The sequence below is a fragment of the Camelus dromedarius genome, chromosome 12, assembly GCF_036321535.1.
Source record: "Camelus dromedarius isolate mCamDro1 chromosome 12, mCamDro1.pat, whole genome shotgun sequence".
NCBI classification, from domain to species: Eukaryota; Metazoa; Chordata; class Mammalia; order Artiodactyla; family Camelidae; genus Camelus; species Camelus dromedarius.
This window is the reverse complement of record NC_087447.1, coordinates 42,897,749-42,919,146: the sequence shown is the minus strand read 5'-3', so window position 1 is coordinate 42,919,146 and position 21,398 is coordinate 42,897,749. Positions and strand designations below refer to the sequence as shown.

At 46.9% G+C, this 21,398-nt stretch overlaps 1 protein-coding gene across 4 annotated transcripts in view; it reads right to left on the bottom strand.

The window, feature by feature from the left end:
- Nucleotides 1-21,398, bottom strand: part of TRIM66 (tripartite motif containing 66) — a 53,372-nt gene that overhangs the window by 4,957 nt on the left and 27,017 nt on the right. For 3 of the 4 annotated variants that reach the window (XM_031460071.2, XM_064492588.1, XM_031460070.2), the window contains exons 8-18: nucleotides 19,492-19,609; nucleotides 17,454-18,358; nucleotides 15,956-16,117; nucleotides 4,725-5,234; nucleotides 4,371-4,563; nucleotides 2,670-2,730; nucleotides 2,042-2,216; nucleotides 1,443-1,732; nucleotides 934-1,060; nucleotides 575-649; nucleotides 47-199 (exon numbers count right to left, since the gene is read on the bottom strand). In XM_031460071.2, coding sequence (XP_031315931.1) covers nucleotides 47-199; nucleotides 575-649; nucleotides 934-1,060; nucleotides 1,443-1,732; nucleotides 2,042-2,216; nucleotides 2,670-2,730; nucleotides 4,371-4,563; nucleotides 4,725-5,234; nucleotides 15,956-16,117; nucleotides 17,454-18,358; nucleotides 19,492-19,609 — 2,769 coding nt within the window. The remainder of the gene's footprint in view (nucleotides 1-46; nucleotides 200-574; nucleotides 650-933; nucleotides 1,061-1,442; nucleotides 1,733-2,041; nucleotides 2,217-2,669; nucleotides 2,731-4,370; nucleotides 4,564-4,724; nucleotides 5,235-15,955; nucleotides 16,118-17,453; nucleotides 18,359-19,491; nucleotides 19,610-21,398) is intronic. The other variant, XM_064492590.1, reaches the window with a different exon arrangement.

The window sequence follows — 21,398 nt, the reverse complement described above, 5'->3', positions numbered from 1 at the left end:
CTGGGGTCACTGGAAGTAGGAGAGAGGGAAAGCAGGAGAGACGTACATAATTGAACTTAGCACAGTTCCAGAACATGAGGCGGACGTCTGACACCACCTCCTCCGGGGTGGTGTAGTGGGCTGGGTCCTTCTTTTGCAGCTTCCTCCGGATGATGGACAGGTCCATGGGCCTCTTGATAATCTGGTAATAATGCCGGGCCTTGAGGGAGGAAAGAAGGGGAAGCAAACAGAAGAGAAAAGTGGAGGATAAGAAGGAAGGAGAGACAGAGAACAAGGTGGAATAGAAGTGAAGAACACAAGAAAGAAAAAGACAGCAAGAAGAGAAGCATGGATGGAAAAGACAAAGAGGAAGAGAAAAGAGAATGGTTCACGTGTCCAGTCAGGTCTGACACAGCAGCAGTGGCGGGGGCTGTGGTGGCCATGGCTCCCGGGGTCCCCTAGAACACGCACAAACTACTCATGCTTCCAGTGGCCATGCTCTGAGCCCACCCTGGGCACCACCATGATCTGCCCCAGGCCTGGGGCCTTTCGAACAAAAAACAGAAGCCAGCAGAAACAGAGAAGCCTTCATTACCAGTGGGCTGACAGGTTCGTGGAAGGGCAGGCTGAGGCTGTTGCAGCACAAGGAGAGTACCAGCTTCTCACACCTCTGTAGAAATCAGAATGCGCAACAGTGTTACTTTGTTCCAGCCCCACCTCAATAAGAACTACAGATAGTGACCCTGATGGCTCTGTCCCACTGGGTATGAGCCACCATACTAACCACAGTTCAGCCTACCAGGCCAGAGGAAAACAGCTGGCAAAAGAAAAATCATAGTGAACCCCCATGGGCCAAACTATCAGGTCTCTCATCCCTTCAGAAAAGCCTCAGCCCCCATGGGCACAGGGAGGCTGCCCCAGTGCGGGATCTTGTTCCCAGAGACCCCTCCCTACCTTCTGATCATATATGCTCAGGCCAGGAGGGGCCCGCACCCCAGGCTGGTTATAACGGGCATTTTCGCAGTCGTACTCCATCTCAGGCTGGGTCAGGCTGCGGCACAAGGTGCACACCCAATCTCCCCTGCAGAGGGAAGTGAGGCCAAGTTAGGACTCAGCACATTGCCCAGAGCCCCTTCCCTTGTCCCTCTGCCCCAAGACAGGCTTGGGGGGCAGTGGCATGAGAAATTGAGTCCCTAGACCTGCGCTGAAGAGACTGAAAGAAATTTAGAACTCAGGATTTAGTGAGTCCAGAAAAATAGGAGTTAGCAAGGGGCTGGGAGGGGAGGACAGGGACAAATCTGCACAGGAGGAAGCTGGGAACAGAGGAGGAAGGGAAGTATCCACCTGTCTGTGCACACAGCTATAGGGCCACTAACTCACAGACCTGTAATTCCTGAAGGCTCAGAGCGGGGAGAAAGATCACCCTGTTATCCAGGTCATGGCTTGAGGTTGTCATGACTCACCCTGGGAAGCTAAGCAAGGCTGGCAGGTGGCAGGAAAGGTGGTACACTTTGGGGCAGCGGTCACAGCATAGCAACTCTCCCCCATTGAGGCACACAGCACAGAAATCCTCATTCTCTATTGGTACTGGGGGCCCCTTCTTAGCTCCAGGGGTTCGAGGAATGAGCCTGTGTTCTTCAGAAGGTGAATTCTCCGCATCTGGGGGCCGCTGCTCAGCCAGAGATGTGACAGTGACCTTTCTTCCCCCCAGATTTGGGGCCTGGATGGCATCAGGCAGGTTGTTCTGGCTGACCTGAGGGAAGAAGAGTGTCCGAGCAGTCAGAGCCCAGCACCAAATTGTTGAGGGAAGGAGAGGAGGGATGACAAGCCATGCGCGCTGGCTTATTCCAGGACCACTAGCCAGCTAGGCCCCAGTAACACTGGGACACTCCTAATGTGCATCTTACAGGCCCCATGCAGCAGGGAATAATGTCTAGCCAAGCTGTAGCCCCACTCAGAGACTCAGAACAAGGCCAGAGCCAAAATTCTGCCAGAAGCAGAGAGGAAAGAGTGGCTCCTAGGCTGGGCCATGGTTCAAGGAGAAGGCAGAGAAAAGCAATACCTTAATGGACATGCTGGAGGATTCAGTACCACATTCGATGATCAGCAGGAAGCTGCCATCCTGATCATTCTTCTGTGGCTTCAGCTTGAACACAGGCATCTCTCCTGAGGAGGCAGCACAGATCTTGAGCCGTTCCAGTCGCACATAGGGAATCTTGGGCTCACTATTGAAGGGTCTATGGCAAGAACGACATCCCTGGGTGTCAGTGGGAGCCTCCTCTGGCCCCAAGCTCTCAGTCAGGCTTGTCCATGATCCCACAACTGAACTGTTGCTCAAGATCTCCTCCATCCAACCCTCTACAGGCCCCTATTCCATCCTGCTGCCCAACTCTGTCTGGCCAGGCCCTATGAGGCCCTGGGAGCCCTTTGATCAAAGCAGGAGGATCCCTGAAGAAGGAAGACTGCACACAGAGTGCATGCCTCTTGGCTCAGGAGCCAGGACATCTTCCCACAACCATTCCAGACACCCAACCACACAGACCCCATCCCAGCGTCTGAGGAGTAAAGAAGACAGCTGCAGGAAATCTTCTGCTTCTAGTTAAGTCATCAAGGATGCTCACTTCCTGTGCCAATCTCTCAGGACATGAAGTTGGGGGTTGGAGAGGGAGGCTGGGCCAGGAGTCTGTTACCTGATGCTCTGGTTCCCTTTTGTATCCAGCCCTAGGGCTCCTTGTTCATAAGTCTCATACTCTAAGGCAAAAAATAAATAAATGCATAAATACATTTATGATAACACCCCTTGTCGCCCACACCTCTCACTCATATCTGTGACTCACACTTTGGCCATACACCTATGCCACCACTGTAACTCACGCTGTGAACATTCATAGTGGTGACAATCCTATCATAGCTTCCCTTCCTGAGAGAGAAGAAGCCACCTTCTTTTAAAAAGATAAACACAGGTAACAGTCAGCTACCTAGGGGGTAAGTGTTGGGTCAGGTGCTGAGGGGCCAGCTTCTCATCTCCAAAATAAGCTCAGAAATCACTTGTTTCCCATCCACTGGTGTTACCTGCTCTTAGGAGTCATTCTGTCCGGCCCCTGCATTTTCAGCCAAGTGCTGGGATCTCAGCACGGCCTGTGAATCCAGCTCACCCTCCGTGGGCCAGAGGCTTCCAGGAGCCCTCCCCTGAGAAGTGCAGTCTATAGATGGGCAGGAGGCAGTGCAGGGAGGAGGACACTAGCGTTCACTGAGTGCCCACTCAACACCAGGCACTCTCCTGGGCACTTTCCAAGGGCAAGCAGGGTCCAAAAAATTTAACTGCTTAAAATTCAGAGTTGCATTGTGGGGGTGAGTATAGCCCAGTGGTAGACTATGTGCTTAGCATGCATGAGGTCCTGGATTCAATCCTCAGTACCTCCATTAAGTAAGTAAATAAGTAAATAAATAAACCTAGTTACCTCCCCCACACAAAAAAAATTTTTTTAAATAAAAGAATTTTTTTAAACCCACAAAAAAAATTCAGGGTTACATCACTGTGCAGTTAAGAAGAACAAGTATGAGGAGAAAAGGAGAAAAACTGTTTTGTTTTCATTTATTAAATATGTAGGAAATAGGCGGATCATTACAAACCAAACGCGAATCCCACACTGAACTGTGAGAGCTCCCGGTGCTCAGCAGGCAGTTGCTATGTAACTTTCCAACTAGCCCTCCCCTTCCCCAGAAGGAAGGAAACCGTAGCCTAGCCCCACTTGAGACGGGGTTTGGGTAGCCGCGAAGAGAATCAGAGCCAATCTCCACCGTTCCAAATTTCCTTTACCATGAGGCACAAATCCACATTAAAGCCAGGCACAAGGCAAATTCTTGCTACCACAGAGGAAGTCAGCAAATGATATCACTGTAGCTATTTGTCCCAGTGGCCTGTGAATTAGCTATGATTAGCCCCGTTTACAGAGAAAGAAACTAACTCAGAAAGGTTAGGTGTCCTGCCCAGGTTCAAACATAAAGAGACAGAGCTGGTTTGCTAACTTAGATCTATCTGATTCCAAAGTCAGACAGGCTGTCTTCCCTAAAATATTTTGCCAAGGCTAACCCTTCTGGGGTGAGCTCTTCCTATTTCCCCCATATAGAACCCAGACCCCCAGAACTTCTGTATGTTATAAGGAGGCTAAGTCCTGGCCATGCCTGGATCAGCCCTGGCCACAGTGAAGGAAAGAGAACAGGCACCAGTAAGTCAGTCTGAAGGGAGAAGTGAACTTAGCCGAAGAGAGAAACACTGCCCCTCAGGCTCAGAGGTCACTCCACTGACCTTGTTCTCACCTGGCAGTGCCAAGCCCATCCGCTCCAGTGTGTGGCCAGCACAAAAGGCAGGCTGCTGGCTTAAGTCTCACCTTTTGGGCTCCGGTACTGCTGCAGGGCCACGGAAGTGTTGCCCACAGGGACCAGTGCAGGTTTCTTCACAGAGAGGTTAATTGGCTCCTCCAGCTCTGAGGGGATAGCTAAGTCCTTAGAAGCATCCAGACCAGCAGCTGTGGGGCCTTGTCCCAGAGAGTCAGTGAAGCGGGTAGAATCCTCATTTTCCATCTTTCAAAAGAGAAAGGCCAACAAGAACCAAAGAAATCAGACATTTTTGCTGTCGGCAGTCACAGAGCTGTTAAGCTAAGGCCCAGATAAGGCCTTCAGGGGCCACCTTTCTGCCCCATGATGAGCAGAGGAATTCGAATGGCATTTCCCCAAAGACCTACCTTGCACAGGGCATTCCCCAGGGAGGGGTCAGCCCCATCCCCAGGGCACAGGCTCGCTGCAGCTCGGCCAGAGCCAGGACTGCAGCTGGATCCAGTTTCCGGCTGCACGTCAGAAGCCGGAGGCAAGCTCTGCAGAGGACAGCCTGGCACAGCCTGGGTGGGACCAGACACCAGGCTGGGCCTGGCCTGAGAGTGATCACTTGCCAGGCTTGTGATGGCCTGGGAGGGATCACTTATCAGGCTGGGCATGGATTGGGGTGTGCCACGCACAAGGCTGGGCATGGTCGGCAGGTGACTGGCTGTGAAGCTGGACATTGCCTGATTGTGACTTGTCAGACTGGACACAGTTGGTGGGGGGCCACTCAGCAGGCTTGGTACCACCTGTGGGGTGCCAGCTGTCAGGCTGCTCATGCTCTGAATCTGTGGCTCTAGGGTTCTTGCCAGCCTGGTAGAAGACAGCTCCATCTCCACAGTGTTGGAAAAGCCCATGATGCTCACAGAAGTGGAGTGCTGCAGGAGCAGAGACAAGGGCCAGTCAGGCTGTTAGCTGGGAATGGTGGAGGGGAGAGGAGAGATGCAGCCCATGAGTCCCATGCTCAGATTTCACTCCAGCCTCAGAGTCTAGTAGCTGTAGGGAACTCAGACAGCACGAGAAGTCCTGTTCCCATTCCTCTATGCCAAGGAGGTTAGTGGGCTGCGCCACAGAGAGGCAGGCATAGGCTGAGGACACTTGTGTACATTCTTGTGTGCATATGTGTGTGTATGTATGTGCGTGCATGAGAGACAGAGACAGAGAGACAGACTGACAGAGAGTGAGAGAGATAGCCTGAGGGTGATACACGCTCACACACACACACACACACACACAATCAGCTACATCCCTCACCACCCTACCAGTGAGGTCAGACTGCAGGACCACCCTCAACTTCACATTCCCCTCTGACTAACCCACTAGTGGCCTATCTTTCCTTCTGGAGGTCCTACAGAATAGTTTCTGCTACATACAAATGAGAGGAAGTTCAAACGCTCAAACCCTGATCTGCCTCAGACATTCTTTGAGATAATGCCAAAGCTTAGGGAGCTCCAATCAGTCCTGGGGAAGCTGGGTCAACTCCAGGGCCTTCTCACAGGCTTGTTCAGATCAACTCCAGCACCACCAGAATTAGACTGAATGAAGGCTTTGACCAAGAGATGTGAAGGTCTTTTCTAGCCCTACTATATGCATTCTAAACTGGAGGCAGAGAACATCAGAGCAGCTAAATCTTAATATGACCCACTCTGGACCATCACTGAATGAGGCAATAATGTTCCAACCCCCGTAATTCGTTTCTCAGTTCTAACTGCTTGGTAACCTAGGGAAAAGAGATTTAAAAGCTTGATAAGAAATTAAAGACATATAGATTACTGCACTGAATCCATTGCAGTTTTTCAGATTAGAGAAAGATTTAATGGAGGAGAGGAGTAAGGAGACTGGCTCTAAACCTTCAGGAATTTATAAGTTTGATATCCCTGCCTTTTTTTTTAAAGGCTATAGGTATAACAATTTGACATCTTTCAAAATTCAAAGAGGAAACAAGGAGTAAATATCTCTAAGCTCCTAAAATCATCTTAAACCTGTCATTCTTTTCCCCATGAATACGACATTCAACTTTCCACTGGAAAATAAATACTTCAAATATATCCTCAAGTTTCAATATAAAATTAGTAAAGCTATTTAACAGTGAAGAAAAGACTGTCCCATCTCAGTGATGTCACCTTAGTCATCCAGTTCTTCAAGTCAGATCCCAGGAAGGAGGCATCAGGCCAACCCTCCTCCTTCACCCAAGCTAACACCAAACCTCATCAATTCTACCCCTTAAACACCTTGCAAATACTCCCACTATTCCTCTCTCTGCTGCTGCCCCAGCCTGGGTTATACTTTCATATTTTCCCAAACTACAGTAGTAGCCTCCTCAGTAGAGAAATACTTTCAAAACACAAATCTGACCACATCATTCCTCTGCATAAAACCCTCGTGTGCTCCACTGTTCTTAGGATAACTGTGAAAATGCTTAACAAGGCTCCCAAGGCCTTGGTAACCTGTCCCCCGTCCTGCTTTGCAGCCCTAGTTCATACAATGGCCCTCCTCATTCTCTGAGCTCCAGACACTCAGACATTTTCTCAGTTCCTAAAACATGCCAAGCTCTCCCTCTACACACAAGCTTTAGACAGACTGCTTCCTCTGCATGGGACATTCTCCTAGCCCAGCCCCTGTTCTACTTACCTTCTGAACTCAGCTCACCTGTGAATTTTTGCTCCAGCCCAGACCAGTTCCCTCTTCTACGATCTCATAACTCCTGTGCTTTATTCTCACAGCACAATCTGTGACACCATTTGGTTAATGCCTGTTTCCCCTGCTAAACCATAAACTCCATTAGGGTATGGATTTTGTCTACTTTGCTTACCCACTCTATCCCTAGCCCCAAGAGCAGTGCCTGGCTGAATAAACAAACTAATGAGCTATTTACAATTTTTTAAAAAAACCAGTAATGCATGACTGTTTACTCTATAAATTGTAAGCCAAATGAATAGCAGCTTAGTTCTACTAACAACTAAGACTAGGAGTCTCTCCAAAATAATGACTATTTTTATGTAGCTAAAATTTATTGAGAATTTACTATATGCGAGGCAACTTGCTAGGCGTTTTACATACATTTCCTCATTCACTCCTCACAACAAACATTAAAGAGTTGTGCAGGTTAAAAGAAATAATCCATGTGAACGTTTAGAGCAACATGTGGCAGGGGGTACTCAACAAGCCCCAGTGCTGCCACTGCTGCTGTTACTGTTACTGTTATTACTGTTGTGGCCCTAATTTTACACTTGAGAAAAATGAAGCTCAGGAAAGCATCTGAAGTTTTGTATGTTACTGAACACCTCATTTGACACATTTCCATTTCTCTTTATTTGCGTTCATATATACAAACACAACTGATTTTTGTATTGACCTTGTACCTAGAGACCTTACTAAAGTCACTTTGAGATTTCCTGTGCATACAAATCATGTCGTCTATGACTAGTGAGTTTTATATCTTCCCCTCCTTACATTTGTTCTTCTTGCCTTACTCCACTAGCTAAGACCTCCAGGGTGAGGTTGAACAGCAGTAGTGACAGCAGCCATCCTACTTTGATCTCAGGGGGATCCTTTCACTATTCACTACTAAGTATGACTGATATTTGAGGTAGGATTTTTGTAGATTTAGAACCCAGATCTTCAAAGAACTCTTCTTTCTGGCCTGTCTGCCTCTGCCCGTCTCCCGTATTCTGTCCTTCCATCTCTTCGTCCTTCCCTCTTCTGCTCTTTGTCTCTCTCAACCTTCTTTTCTCTCTTCTTCTGTTTTTATTTCTTCTCATCTCTCCTTCTTCTCTCCCAAACCTTTCCCCTTATTATTTGTTTAACTGCATCAGCAAAGTATATATTTTCTATTCTTAATTTTCAGTTTGTAAAGCAGATGAGCTAAGTACCCACTATTTCACCAAAGTCTGCTTTTTATATGCTTCTTGGTATTTCAATAGTCTTCAATAAAAAGGCTTCAATTTGCTGTCTAGTCTAAGTCCCAAGCTAATAAAGGTTGAAGAGAAGGAGAATGGGGGAATGCTCAAACCAAACGGGATAAACCAGACATAAGGGACTGAGGCCAGAGACCAAGGGTATCTCAAACATGTCCTGGCCTGCATCCCTTGGTGTCCCCTTGCTGTCCTGGTTACACACTAACAAAGTCCTCTAATACTCTGTATTTCCTTATCTATGGGTAAGAATATCCAACAATCATCATATTCCCTTTTGTAATATGTGACAGCCCAATCCTTTGAACTGGACTCTTCCACCTTTTCCCTACTTGACGTGTGTATTTAATGCAGTCTGGTGATCATCTTATCTACCCATGACACAACTGATTCTCAGTGAGATCTTTGATGCCAAGCATTAAGAGCACCAGAATCCATCTAGGACCATTCCAAGCAATAATGATCAGGTGCTATATGTCACAAGATATGCACAAGATTAAATCCCCAAAGGGAAAACTTTGCTGATTAGGGGTAGAGATCACATCTGCAGGGAGTTACCAACTCCCCTCCCTGATTACTCATTGTATATCATGAACCGTGAGTTAACGTAAATGATAGAGGGGAGGCAGAGCATGTAGATTGAGCCACGGAAGAATAGTGAAAACTCTTGCAGTTTATCTCGAGCTGGATCTGCTGGCCCTGCTCCCATAACATCTAGCAGGCAGTATGAGGTCAGTAACATGTCCTAAGATACTGAGGACTACACTGGTCTCTTTCATGTCCATACCTACAGCCAATCTCAAGGCAGCCAAGGTTATCAGGAGATGGGGTGAAGCACTGTTAACAGTAACAAGAACCTGGGAAATCTCTATAAGGAAATTCTGAGTAAGAGACTCAGAAAGTGCTATGAGGAAGCCAGCCTCGACCCCATTTCTATAGACTCTACAAACACAGGCGCATTTCTGAAACCTATTATGCTGTGTGTTAGTTATTTTTGATACTTCATCTGACTCTCTGGAGTGAAGAGCTACAAAATATTAAAATGAAAGGTCCTTATTTCATGTACAGAAAGAATGAGGGGAGTTGAGACCCTCCATTGCACCCTGCTGCCAGCGCTACAAGGCAAGTAGGGACAAAGGGAGGGCCAACTTCCTGGACCAAGAAAGCAGGCTGAGTCTCCAAAGCCTGGAAGGTAGGAAGGAAAGGGCTTCTTGAGAGCAAGCTAAGGTTGGAGAAGAACTTGGAATGGGGCCCAGTTCTCTGACATTCCATGCCTCACACACAGGAGGAGCTCATATGTCAATGGAGATGATGCCACCTGCCTTCTCTAGCATCAAGGATTGTTAAGAAGTCAAATGAGAGGTGAAAGTGTCTGGCCAGCTGGAGCATCTGTACAAGGCAATCACTGACACCTCCAAGCTTAACTGACACCTTGACTTCGTCTTCACATATAAAACCTTCACACTTCATGAGGGAAAAAGTATACATTTTGAGGTTTGCAAGTGAAAATAAACTATTTTCTAGTTCAGGGAGGAAGAGAAGTCAAAATTGCGAGAAACATTTACTCTGATAGCTCAGGTCATCTCTGAGGACTGAAGGGAGCCGCCTCTTACTCCAAGGCCTAGCATCGGCTCACTTGCCCCTAATTTTCTCTCCTCTCAAACTGTATGTCCCTGTCCCTTTGTTTTCTTTGTCTTTCACCACTTTATCTGTCTCTTTAATTCTGTTTGCAACCTGCCTTACCTGTGACCTGTCTGAATTGTATGACTTTCAACCTCTTCTACTAGTCGCCTGTATAACCCTTCACCCATCTAATCCTATTGATCTGTGCTCTGCTCCCTGCTGCCTTCCCTCTCCCCATTCTTTCCACCTTGATCTTTTTCTGGAGTTCAATGTGCCAACATTACCATTCTAATGATCGCCACAAGGTATTGCCACAATTCAGAGAAAACATTGTTCCTTCATTTTAACCAGAAGGGAAATTGAGACACAGAGCGATTACCCAAATTTTCCAAACTCATAAAGGAATCCAAGACTGGGCCCAGACTCAGAAATCTGCTGCCTGGTCTTGAATTTTGTGCCACTAGGTAGAAGGCCAGTGCCCCAGTAAGATGTGATTGAGAAGTCAATAAACAGACACTTGGTGCACATACCCCAAGTTTAATATAAATTTCAGGTTCTTACAGCAAGATAATATTGCTGGGATAAAGTTGCTGGCAGATAGGGTGGTGTTCCGCAGAAATTAATTTTCCAGATATCTGAAACATCTCTTTCAGTAACAAAATGCAGTTGGCTTTAAAATACTATTTTGAAAAGGAGTACTTCTAAAATGATTTGCACACTACCCTTACTAAACAGAGTACATGGAGCCTAACAGGACCATTTTTTAGTGATGTAAAGGAACTCTGATGAACCTCTATTGCTGGGGTGTTCTGTAGTTCATTGGTGCTTTAGGGAACCTCTAGGTATGTAGGGCTTAGCTTGTCCTTTCAGTGAATGACCCCACATCGTGGTACTTTTCCAGGTGATGTTTCTTGTCTTTCCCTTGCTGTTAGCTGCTGTTACAGAAGTCCGGACTCCCTGCTTCTACTCTGCTTACTGCTGTAATATAGGAAAACTAAAAATTCCCAAAGAAAATCACGTAACTAAGCTTGCTATACCAAGTATGCTGACTAGATCAGGTTTATAGTCTCATACAGAATATAATGTGTGAGGTTTGTGACATCTGTTCTTATTGCTACTCTGGAGCTTTGCCTACTCACTTCTGGTTTCACGTTTTTGTTGTAGAAGTTAAACTTGTCAAAGACTGAACACCATGTAAATGTGCAGTAGAAGAGACCAATGACTTGGGAATTGTGTTTTGGAAACACATTGAAGGCCTTCACCCTGGCTAAAAGAAACAGATTAGAGACAAAGATAGAGGTAAATAGATTTGTGTATTAAATCCTTGGGATATTTGAGTGTTTCAGCTGCTTCAGATTAAGTAGACTGGTTTAACAGCAGAAGATCTTGAAACAACTGAATCAGACAGCTGAGGAGGGAACTAACTTTACCTGCAAGTGATTTCACAAGTTGATTTTGAACAGGAAAACTGCTCTTGCTGGTAGCGAGTGTCCCTCCAGCTCAGATGTAACTATGCTGATATCTGCTAACTGACCAGAGTCAAATGGGAAAATGATCATGGTTGGTGAAGAGAGACAAACTGAGGAGTGCCCAGTGCCCTGATGATCGGAGAAGATGGAAAAAGCAAAGAGGATCCTAGAGTCTGAGGTGGAAGGAAGAGGAAAGGAATAAGTGGATTCCAGAAAATCTAAAGTGAAAGCCAGTATGAGTGAAACCTCAAAACCCAAATCTTGGAGACTTGGGAGAATTTGGCAAGGGTATTTTCCCTAGGCTGAGTTAAGGAAATCTGAGGCCTAGAAGCAAGAATCTGTCTTCTCATGGAGTAGGAGACCTAGACAAAGATCTTGGGTTTGGTCTGTGGATGAAATCAGGCTATAAAGGAGACAGGCTTTCTAGAGAGTACAAAATTCAGGAAGCCAGACCGGGGGAGAATTCGGCTTGATTCCTACGTAGGACAGAGCACATTAGGCAGGATGCTTAGTATTTCCTCACTTACGTCAAGGTTTAGAGTACGTACGTGAGCAAATCATTTTCCATTTCTGGGTTTTAATATCCTCCTCTGCAGGTTAATGTAAATCTCACAGCTTGTAAGAATCAAATCAAGAGCTCAGGCATCAAAACGCTTTGATAATGGCATAAATGCTATTCATCAGAGTCATAATCCTTTACTCCTCTGCATCACTCTTAATAATCTGAACCACAGGAATGCCTACTACTTGTGAATCATTTACTGAAAATACATCCTAGACTCCTCTCAATCCTTGAGCAGCAACTTGGTGGCCTTAAAGTCCTCTATTGAAGATCTGGGGCCACACTGTGAGCAGGAGAGGTCCCTCTTGCAGGTGAACTCGGTTCAGACAGCGCTGTCTGTGACGCTGCCAGCCTTGACTCCATGAGAGCTTTGAGGAAAGGAGTGCATGTATTTTTCAGCAGTCGACTAGTTCAGAAGCATGAATTAAAGCCATTGAAATGTCTTCCAATTTCCCTTGGGATCTGAAGGGATTCTGCTGTAGAGTTATCTTTCTTCATGGTCTTTCTTTAGAGTGGCTGAACCAATATTAGGAAGCTTAGGCAACAGCTAGTGCCAAACAGATGTCTAAGTTTATTCAAAAACATCCTACTGGAGGCAGGGAAAGTGATGGGATAAAATGCTCATGAGATTGCAGAGATCAAGCCACTAGAAAACCCATCCTAGAACTTTCAAATCTCAGTTTCAGCAGCAATCTGTTTTCACCATCAGCTCACGTAGTACCAAGTCCCAGGTACTTGTTCACAGCTGCTCTGCTGTAACAAAAGTCCTCCTGTGGTGACACGAAGTCAGTGATCAGTTCTGAGCATGAAGGAGTCCTCGTGGAACACACAAGGAGGTGCCCAGTGCCAGGGGTTCCTCTTGCCTGTGGCCTCATAGACTTCTGGCTTCCCCTGGCACTCATAGGCTAGCACAGGCTGAGGAGTGGGCTGGGGGCTAAATGCCTTTACCGGATAAAGATAACCAAGACCAAGCTAGGCTGGGTCCCAGCCCTCTCCCCAGCAAGGCCTCGGGTTACTTCAAAGATTGTAAAGACAGGAAAATCCAAATGGAATCCTACTTCTCTCACTGCAGTGCACAGAGAGAAGCAATTTAACCTAATCATTGAACACACGGCTAAGGCAGGAACCTGTGCTCTGGTCCTAACATTGCCAATAGTCGGCTGTATATCTCTTAGGTGGTCACTTAACATCTGTGTCTCAGTTTCCACATCTTTCAAAGGGGAATAAGAAAGTGGCTTCCTCATAGTATTGCTAGGATAAACAAAGAGATAAAATGGAATAATCCATGTAAAAACCTATGACAAACCTATAGAAAATGCTATACAAAGTATTACCAATCAATAAGAGGCTCAAAATGTTGTTTGGTAATTTTGACCTTCATACCCTGCACTGTACCCAATCCCAGGTTCAAGGCAATGAATTCCCTCAAAAAGAAAGCCCTTTTTCTTATTTCAGGAGCTTTGTGTATAGTCAGTACCTCTCTCAGTCAAGTAGACCCAGAGGTTCCTCTGGGCCAGGATGGAAACCTGGAGGTTCTTCTTCTGGGAGTTCAAGCCATAAAGAAGCCTATGAAACATCTGAAAAATGCCAGGCCACTTGCCCCTCCACACCTCTGCATGGGCCCAGGTTAAAGGCCAGGGGCAACTCAAAATGAGAAGTCAGAGGTCTTAGGGTTTTCATTAACCCCACTGCCACCCTGCAGCCACACAGGAGGGCAGCACCCCCTCACTGCTCAGAGCGCCCTGTGGGCCACCCACACAAGCAGGACAGACTCCGTGCTTGCACATGGCTTACCTCCTTTCCTTTGTACTGTGTGCAGAAGCAGAACTGAGACTCATGAAATAAGAAGTGTTTTTGGCATGGCTCCCACTACCACTTAAGCACTGGCAATCCCAGGCTTCCTTCTGACCTACTGACCTCTAGAGCTAGCTGCCTTTCAGTCATCTTGTAAGGTAGCTTCCACCAACAACACACCAACAATTTTCAAAACTTAACTTTTCCCTCTCCACAAACATGCTTTTCCTCTCATGTTCCCGTCTCAGGTGAATGGCAACCCAGTGGGTCAAGACAAAGCTTGGACTTTCTTTCTCCCGCTTCTTATTGCCAATCAGACTCCAAGTCCCAAAGCACCTGAGATCTGATCTCTTGAAGTCCTAGCTGCCTCTTTATTCTCAGCATTACTTGATTTCATTCAACTGCTCCTATTTCTCTTCTGTCCTATTTTGGTCTCCTTTCCTACAACTAAAGTGACCTTTCTAAAGTTTAATTCAAACCATGTTCTGCCTTGCTAGAAATCCTTCTTCATTCACGCCTCACAACCCCCAAGACTGAATCCCAACTCCAGAGTATAATTTACAAGGCATTCCAACTATTGTGGTTTCAATCACTCCCATTCACCAGCATATCTCATGTTCCTACTACGCCAAATTATCTGAAACCCCCTAAGTAGCCCAGGCTCTTTCTCACTTCTGGACCTTCCTACCTGCCATTCCCTTTGACTGTTTATTCCAGCCTTTCCTTCAACCCTCCTTTACCTGCTTAACTTCCACTCCTTCAAACCTCAGCTTAAAACCATGTCCTCTAGGAAGCCTTCTGTGAACAGTCCCTTCTCCCAGGGTTCAGTGCTCCTTCTATACACCCCATTGACTATCATAGCACTTTATCATACTTTATCATTGTTGATTTAACTGTCTCTCCCACTAGGCTGGATGCTCCAATGTAAGACTGCCTTAATTCACCAATGTGTGCCTGACACCTAGAAAAATATTTGGTACATGAAATGTAATATATATTTTTGAACATTGAGTAAATAAATGGGTGGATAGATGGATCATTGGATAGATAGATATCGACCCCAGGTGTAAGAATGTAAACCCCTAAGAGCCACAAAGGGTCAATTTACAGCACCTCTATGGCCTTTAGGCTAAACCATTTTCAAAAGGATAGGACAACCTAGGCAGAGACAAAAAGCCTTTAGTACCAGAGGCTTGTCCAGACTCCAAGAGTCACTACATTAACGTTTCATTTTTCCCATCTCTTACATTTTAAAACCCTCTTCCCCAAATATCACCGAGATAGACTGGTCTAAGACATGTAGGGCAATGATGATGCTGGGAGAAACATAAGGGTGTGTGGGGTAGGTACACAGAACAGCTAGTGGAACTGGGGTTGTAGAGCCCAAAGGATGCTGCAGGGCTGAGGGTGCAATCTGGGAAGCTACAGAATAGCTGACAGCTTCAAATACAGGGATGAGTGGAAGTACCAGGAGGGCTGAGGGTACTAGACCAGAAAAGGCAGTAAGTGGAACAGGGCCAAGTTATACACGGAGGGCTAAGTGGAAGGCCTGGCACAGCACTGAGATTCCAGCTAGGAGGACGACCAGGGTAGGAATGAAAGGCAGGGGTGAGAGGAAGTCAGCTGAGGAGTCATGGGATTTTGGGTTATTACCATGAACCCTTCCACCAAGCAGGTAGGTGGATGGACAGGGAGGGCTTCAAATAGCTTATCTTCAAGAGATCTGTGTCCCTAGATGCTCAGCTACCTGTGCAGGACATCCCTGTAGACCGCTCACCCAACAAATTCCATTAATTCAAATTCTAAGGCCAACCAACTTCGGATTATGGGGCCACATAAAATACTTTCCCCATTTTCATGCAGAGAGGAAGAAGTTCAGGCTTTGGATTCTCATTGTAAATAAATCCTAGCCCTTGTATCTACTTGCTGTAGGACCCTGGACCTCACTTTCTTTAGCTATAAAATCAGAATGTTCAATAAATTGGCTGTCTTTCCCTTTCCCCTTCCTCTCTAAATGAAGCCCAGTTGCTCCCATTTTAAGTGTACGTGGGAGTGGAAATGGGGTGGAGGAGGCCCTTGTTGACTCACTAGGACAGAACGCATGAGTCAGGGCTGTGTAACATCCAGGGATGGAACAGGGATACTCCTCCCCCCGTCTAGGCATCCTCCTCCAGGTCCCTGGGGTCTTGACTGGCAGTGGGCCCCGTATGGTCAGGGAGAGCAGGCTCCGTTAGTACCTTTCTCACCACATTTGGAGAGGAATGCTGGATGGCGTTGTCCTGTGAGGGGACACTGTGAGGGGTTTCTTCTCCAGATGCCTGGGGCAAGTTAGCAGCAGTATTCTTGTCAAGAGGGAGGGCTGGCTTTGGGCCTTCAGATGCTGGGGGCTCATCTGTAGCCTGGAGAAGAAAATAAGAACTTGGGTGGGTTTTACTGCAGAGAGTAGCAGCAGCAACAGCAAAGGCTAATGCCCATTCTGCACCCTCTGTTGTCACCATCTACACATTGTGAACTGCTCGAATTTTTTTCACAAAGAAAGTTTCATCTAAACTCTTCCTAACATGACAGTCTTAGGATAGAACCCAATCCAAGAATTACGTTCACCTTAGCAATCATAATCGTTTTGATTTAATCTCACAGAGCTTGTGGTCCTCTATAAACCCTAGACTTTTCTCTGCCATCATAAGGATTAGTCCATGTCCCCTCCAAGGAACCTAGCCTCAGAGGAAGACATCTGAAGCATGATCTGAAGTTGTCAATGCTGAAGTATAAACGTGAGGCCTTATATTTTGTGATAAAGTAAAAGTCTATAGAGCTGCTTTTAAGAAATAAATGCAGTTCCATATTTAAAGGAGACACCACTATGGGAAAAGTGAGAAGGGGCTAGAACAGGAAGCTCTGTAGACAAAGAAAAGCCAGAGTTAAGAACGAAGATGCAGAGTGCTGCAAAGATCCCAGAGGTACAAGCTGTACCTATTCAACTGGCTTTTAGCTGAGGAAGGAGAGGAGCAGCCTCCACCACCCAACTAGGGAGAGCAAGAACAAGGCCTCCTCTGTGGCATTTCAGAGTCAGCAGACCTTGGATCCAAGTTTTGGCTCTACTGCTCAATGTTTTATGATCTCTAGGCAAACTGCTTTCCCTCTCTGACCTCCACTTCTGCATCCAGAAAAACACATGTTAATGCCTATCTAACAACGTTGTTGATAGGATAAATGATGAGGTATATATAAAGCATTCCCAGTTTGGTATGCTCGGAATAAACTCTAAATCTCATTCTGTTCAGTGTTATGAAGTTGCTGCTCACTAGCACCTAGTGTACACCCTCCTCCACTCCTTAAGCCCTTCCTCCATGTGGGATTCACATATTACAGCAAGAGAAGTGAGGTTACAAAGGTAAGAGATAGCCTCTCTCCACCCTGGCACTGGCTGGAGTCCAGCACCGCTCAGGAAGTTCCATTCATAGACAAGGTCCCTAGTGTCACCCAAGAAGACAGGGATAAGCCAGGCCACTCCAGACCATATTAAACCCAGATCTATGTTGGGACTAGGTACTATGCTCTCTGGAGCTTTCCTGAGATGGGAGGTGGAACCAGGACAGTCTTGAATAGTCAGGGCTGAGTTCAAGCCCTCCCTAAAATGAAGAAAATGTGTTCCTATGCTACCCTGAGACTGGGAGGCTGTGTCCCCTGCGCTATCACAGGGAGAACATGTGTTCCACTCCACCTGAGGCTCACCTGCACGGTGTCCTCCTGGCTCTGGGACTGGACGGGGGCCGGCTGCCTCACAATGTAGTTGATCTGCCCCACAATGGTTTGCTGAAGGTGCTGAGGAGATTTGGTCTGACTCAGCTGCAGGCTGGGCTGTTGAGCCTGAAGGAGGAGCTCCAGGTCCTTCTGCATCTCCTCCAGCTCGAACTTGTGGTGCATTATGTCCACGTTCTGAGAACAGGCGGGCCCAGGAGGGCTCTCGTGCTGACTAGAAGCCAGATGCTGGGATGGAGGTAGAGGTGGGGCGGGCTGCTGCTGGGGTGGAGGCGGCAGAGGTGGTGGAAGTGGCAGCTGCTGCTGCGGCTGCTGCTGAAAGTGGCTGAGCTTCAGCTTCTGGTGGTGGCCGAACTGGACTTGGATAGAGGGTGACTGTAAGGTGGGCTGGGCATGGGCTCCTGGCTGAACATCCTGCGGGGGGACGATGCACACAGGCTGGGAAGTCAGCTGCTGCCCCAGCCGCTGGGATGTGCTCTCCTGCTCCACGGGGGGCTGGGTTTCCAGCCAGGGCTGCAGCAGCTTTGGTGGATGAGGATTGCACGGCAGTTCTTTCTCCCTGGGCAGCAGGGTAGAGCACTGCAGTGACCCCAGCTGTTGGGGCACCATCTCAGAGGGCTGCCTAAAGCTGTGGGCTGGGTGTATGCTGGGTGGGGGGACCTGGCCTTTGAGGGAGGGCGAGACTGGGGAGCAGTGGGAGCAGCACACAGATGAGGAACACAGTGCTGGAGACTGGAACTTGTGTGAGGGATGGCTAAGAGTCTCTTGCTGAGCCACTGGGGACTGGTGGCTTTGATAAAAAGATGATGGTCCCTGTAAGCCTCCATAAGCAGGAGTATCTGCCCGGGACAGCTGTCCACCCTCAGTAGTTATACAGCCTAGAAATTCAAAATAGAGAATGTTTCCAAAGGAAATCTGCAGTTGTTCCCCACTTGCTACCTCCCACTCCTAGGACCAAAAGGTATCATTCAACAGGAAAGAAGAGAGTGTGCTCGAAAGTGGCAAAGGAGAGTCAATGAGCATGTCTTCAACTATGGTTCTGGGGAGCTGTGTGTTGGGCGAGTGGGATGGAAGAGAGAGGGAAGCTCTAACACCAGGTTAGCAGCAGGTGCCAGCACTGTGGTCTGAGGTCCCTGGGCCTTCATGACGAGTAGATGATATCTATCACTGTCAGTCTAAGGGCTCCTTCAGCTCACTTGAGGCTTACTTAGGGGAAGACTGAGCTCCTTGAGGGCAGGAGGCAGGAGGAGTCACCTTCGGTCACTTAGTGGCCAGTGTGGGGCCTGATTCAGAGCAGGTGCTCACCAAAGGAATTAAATCAAAGGGGAAAGGGAAACAAAAAATATACCAAAATATCATTTATCACTCTGTCAAGTTCAAAACACTTGCAATGAGATGAACAGCCCAGATGAAGGCAGCAGTTGGCCATTAGTTTAACAAAGCTACTATTAGGCTGTCAACACAGGTACAACCCCAAGTTGTCTACATTCCCCCCAAAGACTGAAAGCCAGCAAATTATTGTAGCAGGGAAGGAAAATGCACAAGGTCATAAATTATCTGCTTACATCTCAGCTCCAAAGGGTGTGACATTGTCTGTCTGTCTGTCTCTGTTGTGCCTACACATCTATACACCCTTATACTCAGAAACACAGGTCCGCCTGCACTGCCATTCAGCATTCTGGAGAGTAGGGCCACTGTCTTGTCTCCTCTCTAGCAATGAAACCAAGGCAACAGGGACATTCAAGCAGAATAGGAAGCTCAGATTTCAACTGGTCCTATTACAAAAGTTCTGTATTGCCACTGCTATTTAAGCTATCAATTCTCCCCATCCCACCTTAACACCACCTCCATATCCCCTAAAAAGGTTTTGCTGAATGACTCCATCACCACTGGCATTCTCAGGGAGTGCTTTCTCTTGGGCATATGCTGACCTACCCAGTAAGCCAAGTAGATGGTCTATATTCATTCCCAGCAATTATGTAAAGGCCAATAGAGTAGGCTCTGGGCTCACCAAGGGAAGCCAGCTGCTTGGTCCAGAAGTTAGGCTCCCAAGTGAATCTGATACTCCAAGGGGAGCCAGGGTCTGTGTTACAATTTGTCTCCAGCAATCGCTGCATCTGAAACACAATCTGACAACAGCACCAAAGGTCATTTCTTTGGGCATCTTATGCCTGAGTAACAACTCCCTCTCCTTCACCCTTTGGCCAGGTTGAAGGGCTCAAAGCCATGGCTCTTTAGCAAGTGGTCCTCCCTCACATGCTCACTTCTTTGCACCTCAGTATCTTCACATTACTCCTCCCTCCCCTTACCCCCACACTGATCCCTTTCCTCTTACTGAGGCTTCGGGAAAGCCTACATTCTTATCTCTCCCAGGCCCCAAGTGAGTTGTAATTCTCCCTCAGGATATCACTTGTCTGGGAGCCTCTCAAGAGCATTCCATTCATTCTACCATAAGCTCAAATCAAAAGCCTATGAGGGCAGACATTCTCTAAGCATCCCACATTCTCTTTCCACCCACCTGTAAAAGTCCCTTTAATTCTAACCAGTTGCCCTCTTCCTTAACCATCCCTTCTTTCATCTATCTCCCATCACCAACTCCCTCATTTATCTAGGACTTCAGCAAGTGTCCAACTACCCTGTCAACATCTAGTTAACCAATGTCTTAACATCTTAGCCTCTTACTTCCTTGATTTCTTTAATGCGAATCACCTTCACACCTCTTTCAGTTCAGTCACCAGACCTAGACCATTTTCATCATCTAGAACCATTCTACCTATGAGACCTTGAACTCCAGCAACCTTCTCCCTGATCACAACTAGCTCTCGCTCTTTCTGAACATGCTCTTCAACCTCACTGACGCCCCCAAGCCCTGCTCCATCAGTCCAGAGGGCCGTCCCAGCTTCCCATCGTTTTCAGTAACAGTATCACTAGTGCCCTAATTCCCTCCCCATCACCAACCCCTGATCTCGAGTCAATCCAGCCATCCCAGAGTCATGTTACTGGGGTCACTTCAGTCATCATTAACCTCAGGGGCACCCTTCAGTTCTTTTTCTTGTCACCTCCTTTCTTGTCAGCTTCCTCTTCCACAGTCCTTAATGACTATTTAAAATCTTTACTTTTCTCCTCAATGCCATTTACCCAGTGCCTAACTCTTCCCATTATCACCTCCTACTTCACAGAACATGAAAAAAAAAAAAACCATAAAAGATAAATTCCCTCAAATTTGTATCCTGCCTACCTCCAAACTTAACTGTATTGTACTGATACCTTCTTGTCCTCCCAACTCAGAGGAAGGGAGTGCCTTTTGTTTAAGGTCAGCCAGTTTACTCTAGATGCTACTTCTTTCTGCCTTCCCAGTACACTCCCTCTACCACACATCTCTTCTATCTTCAACCTCTTCTCCCAAATAAACATGTGCAACTGTCTTCCTTACTTTAAAAAAAGTATCCCCCAACCCATCTCCTTCTCAAACTACCTTCTTGTTTCCCTTCTTTTCACTTCTGTCTCTACTTTCTCCCCTCCCATCCTAAGTCCCCTCATTCTAGCTTTTGACCATTCCACATTGCTGGAATTTCTTTCAGAGACTACCAGGGACCTCCTGATTCCTAGATCTCAAGGCTTCTCTTCACTACTCATCCTCTCTCACCTGTGTAACAATGATAACATTGATCACTTAAAATTTGAAACTGTTAATTTCTAGGCACCACACTCTCCTATTTCCCCTCTGACTTCTGAAGGTTGCTCTGAAGGTCATCTCCTTCACACATCCTCTTCCTTTGTCTATGCTGAAAATGATGGCATTTCCCTGGTTCCCAGTTTGTTCTTCTTCTCTTCCTTCACACACTGTTCTAGTATCATCGATATCCTGGTGACTCTCACATCTCTCTCTCTAACCCTGAATTTTCTTCTGACTTCCAG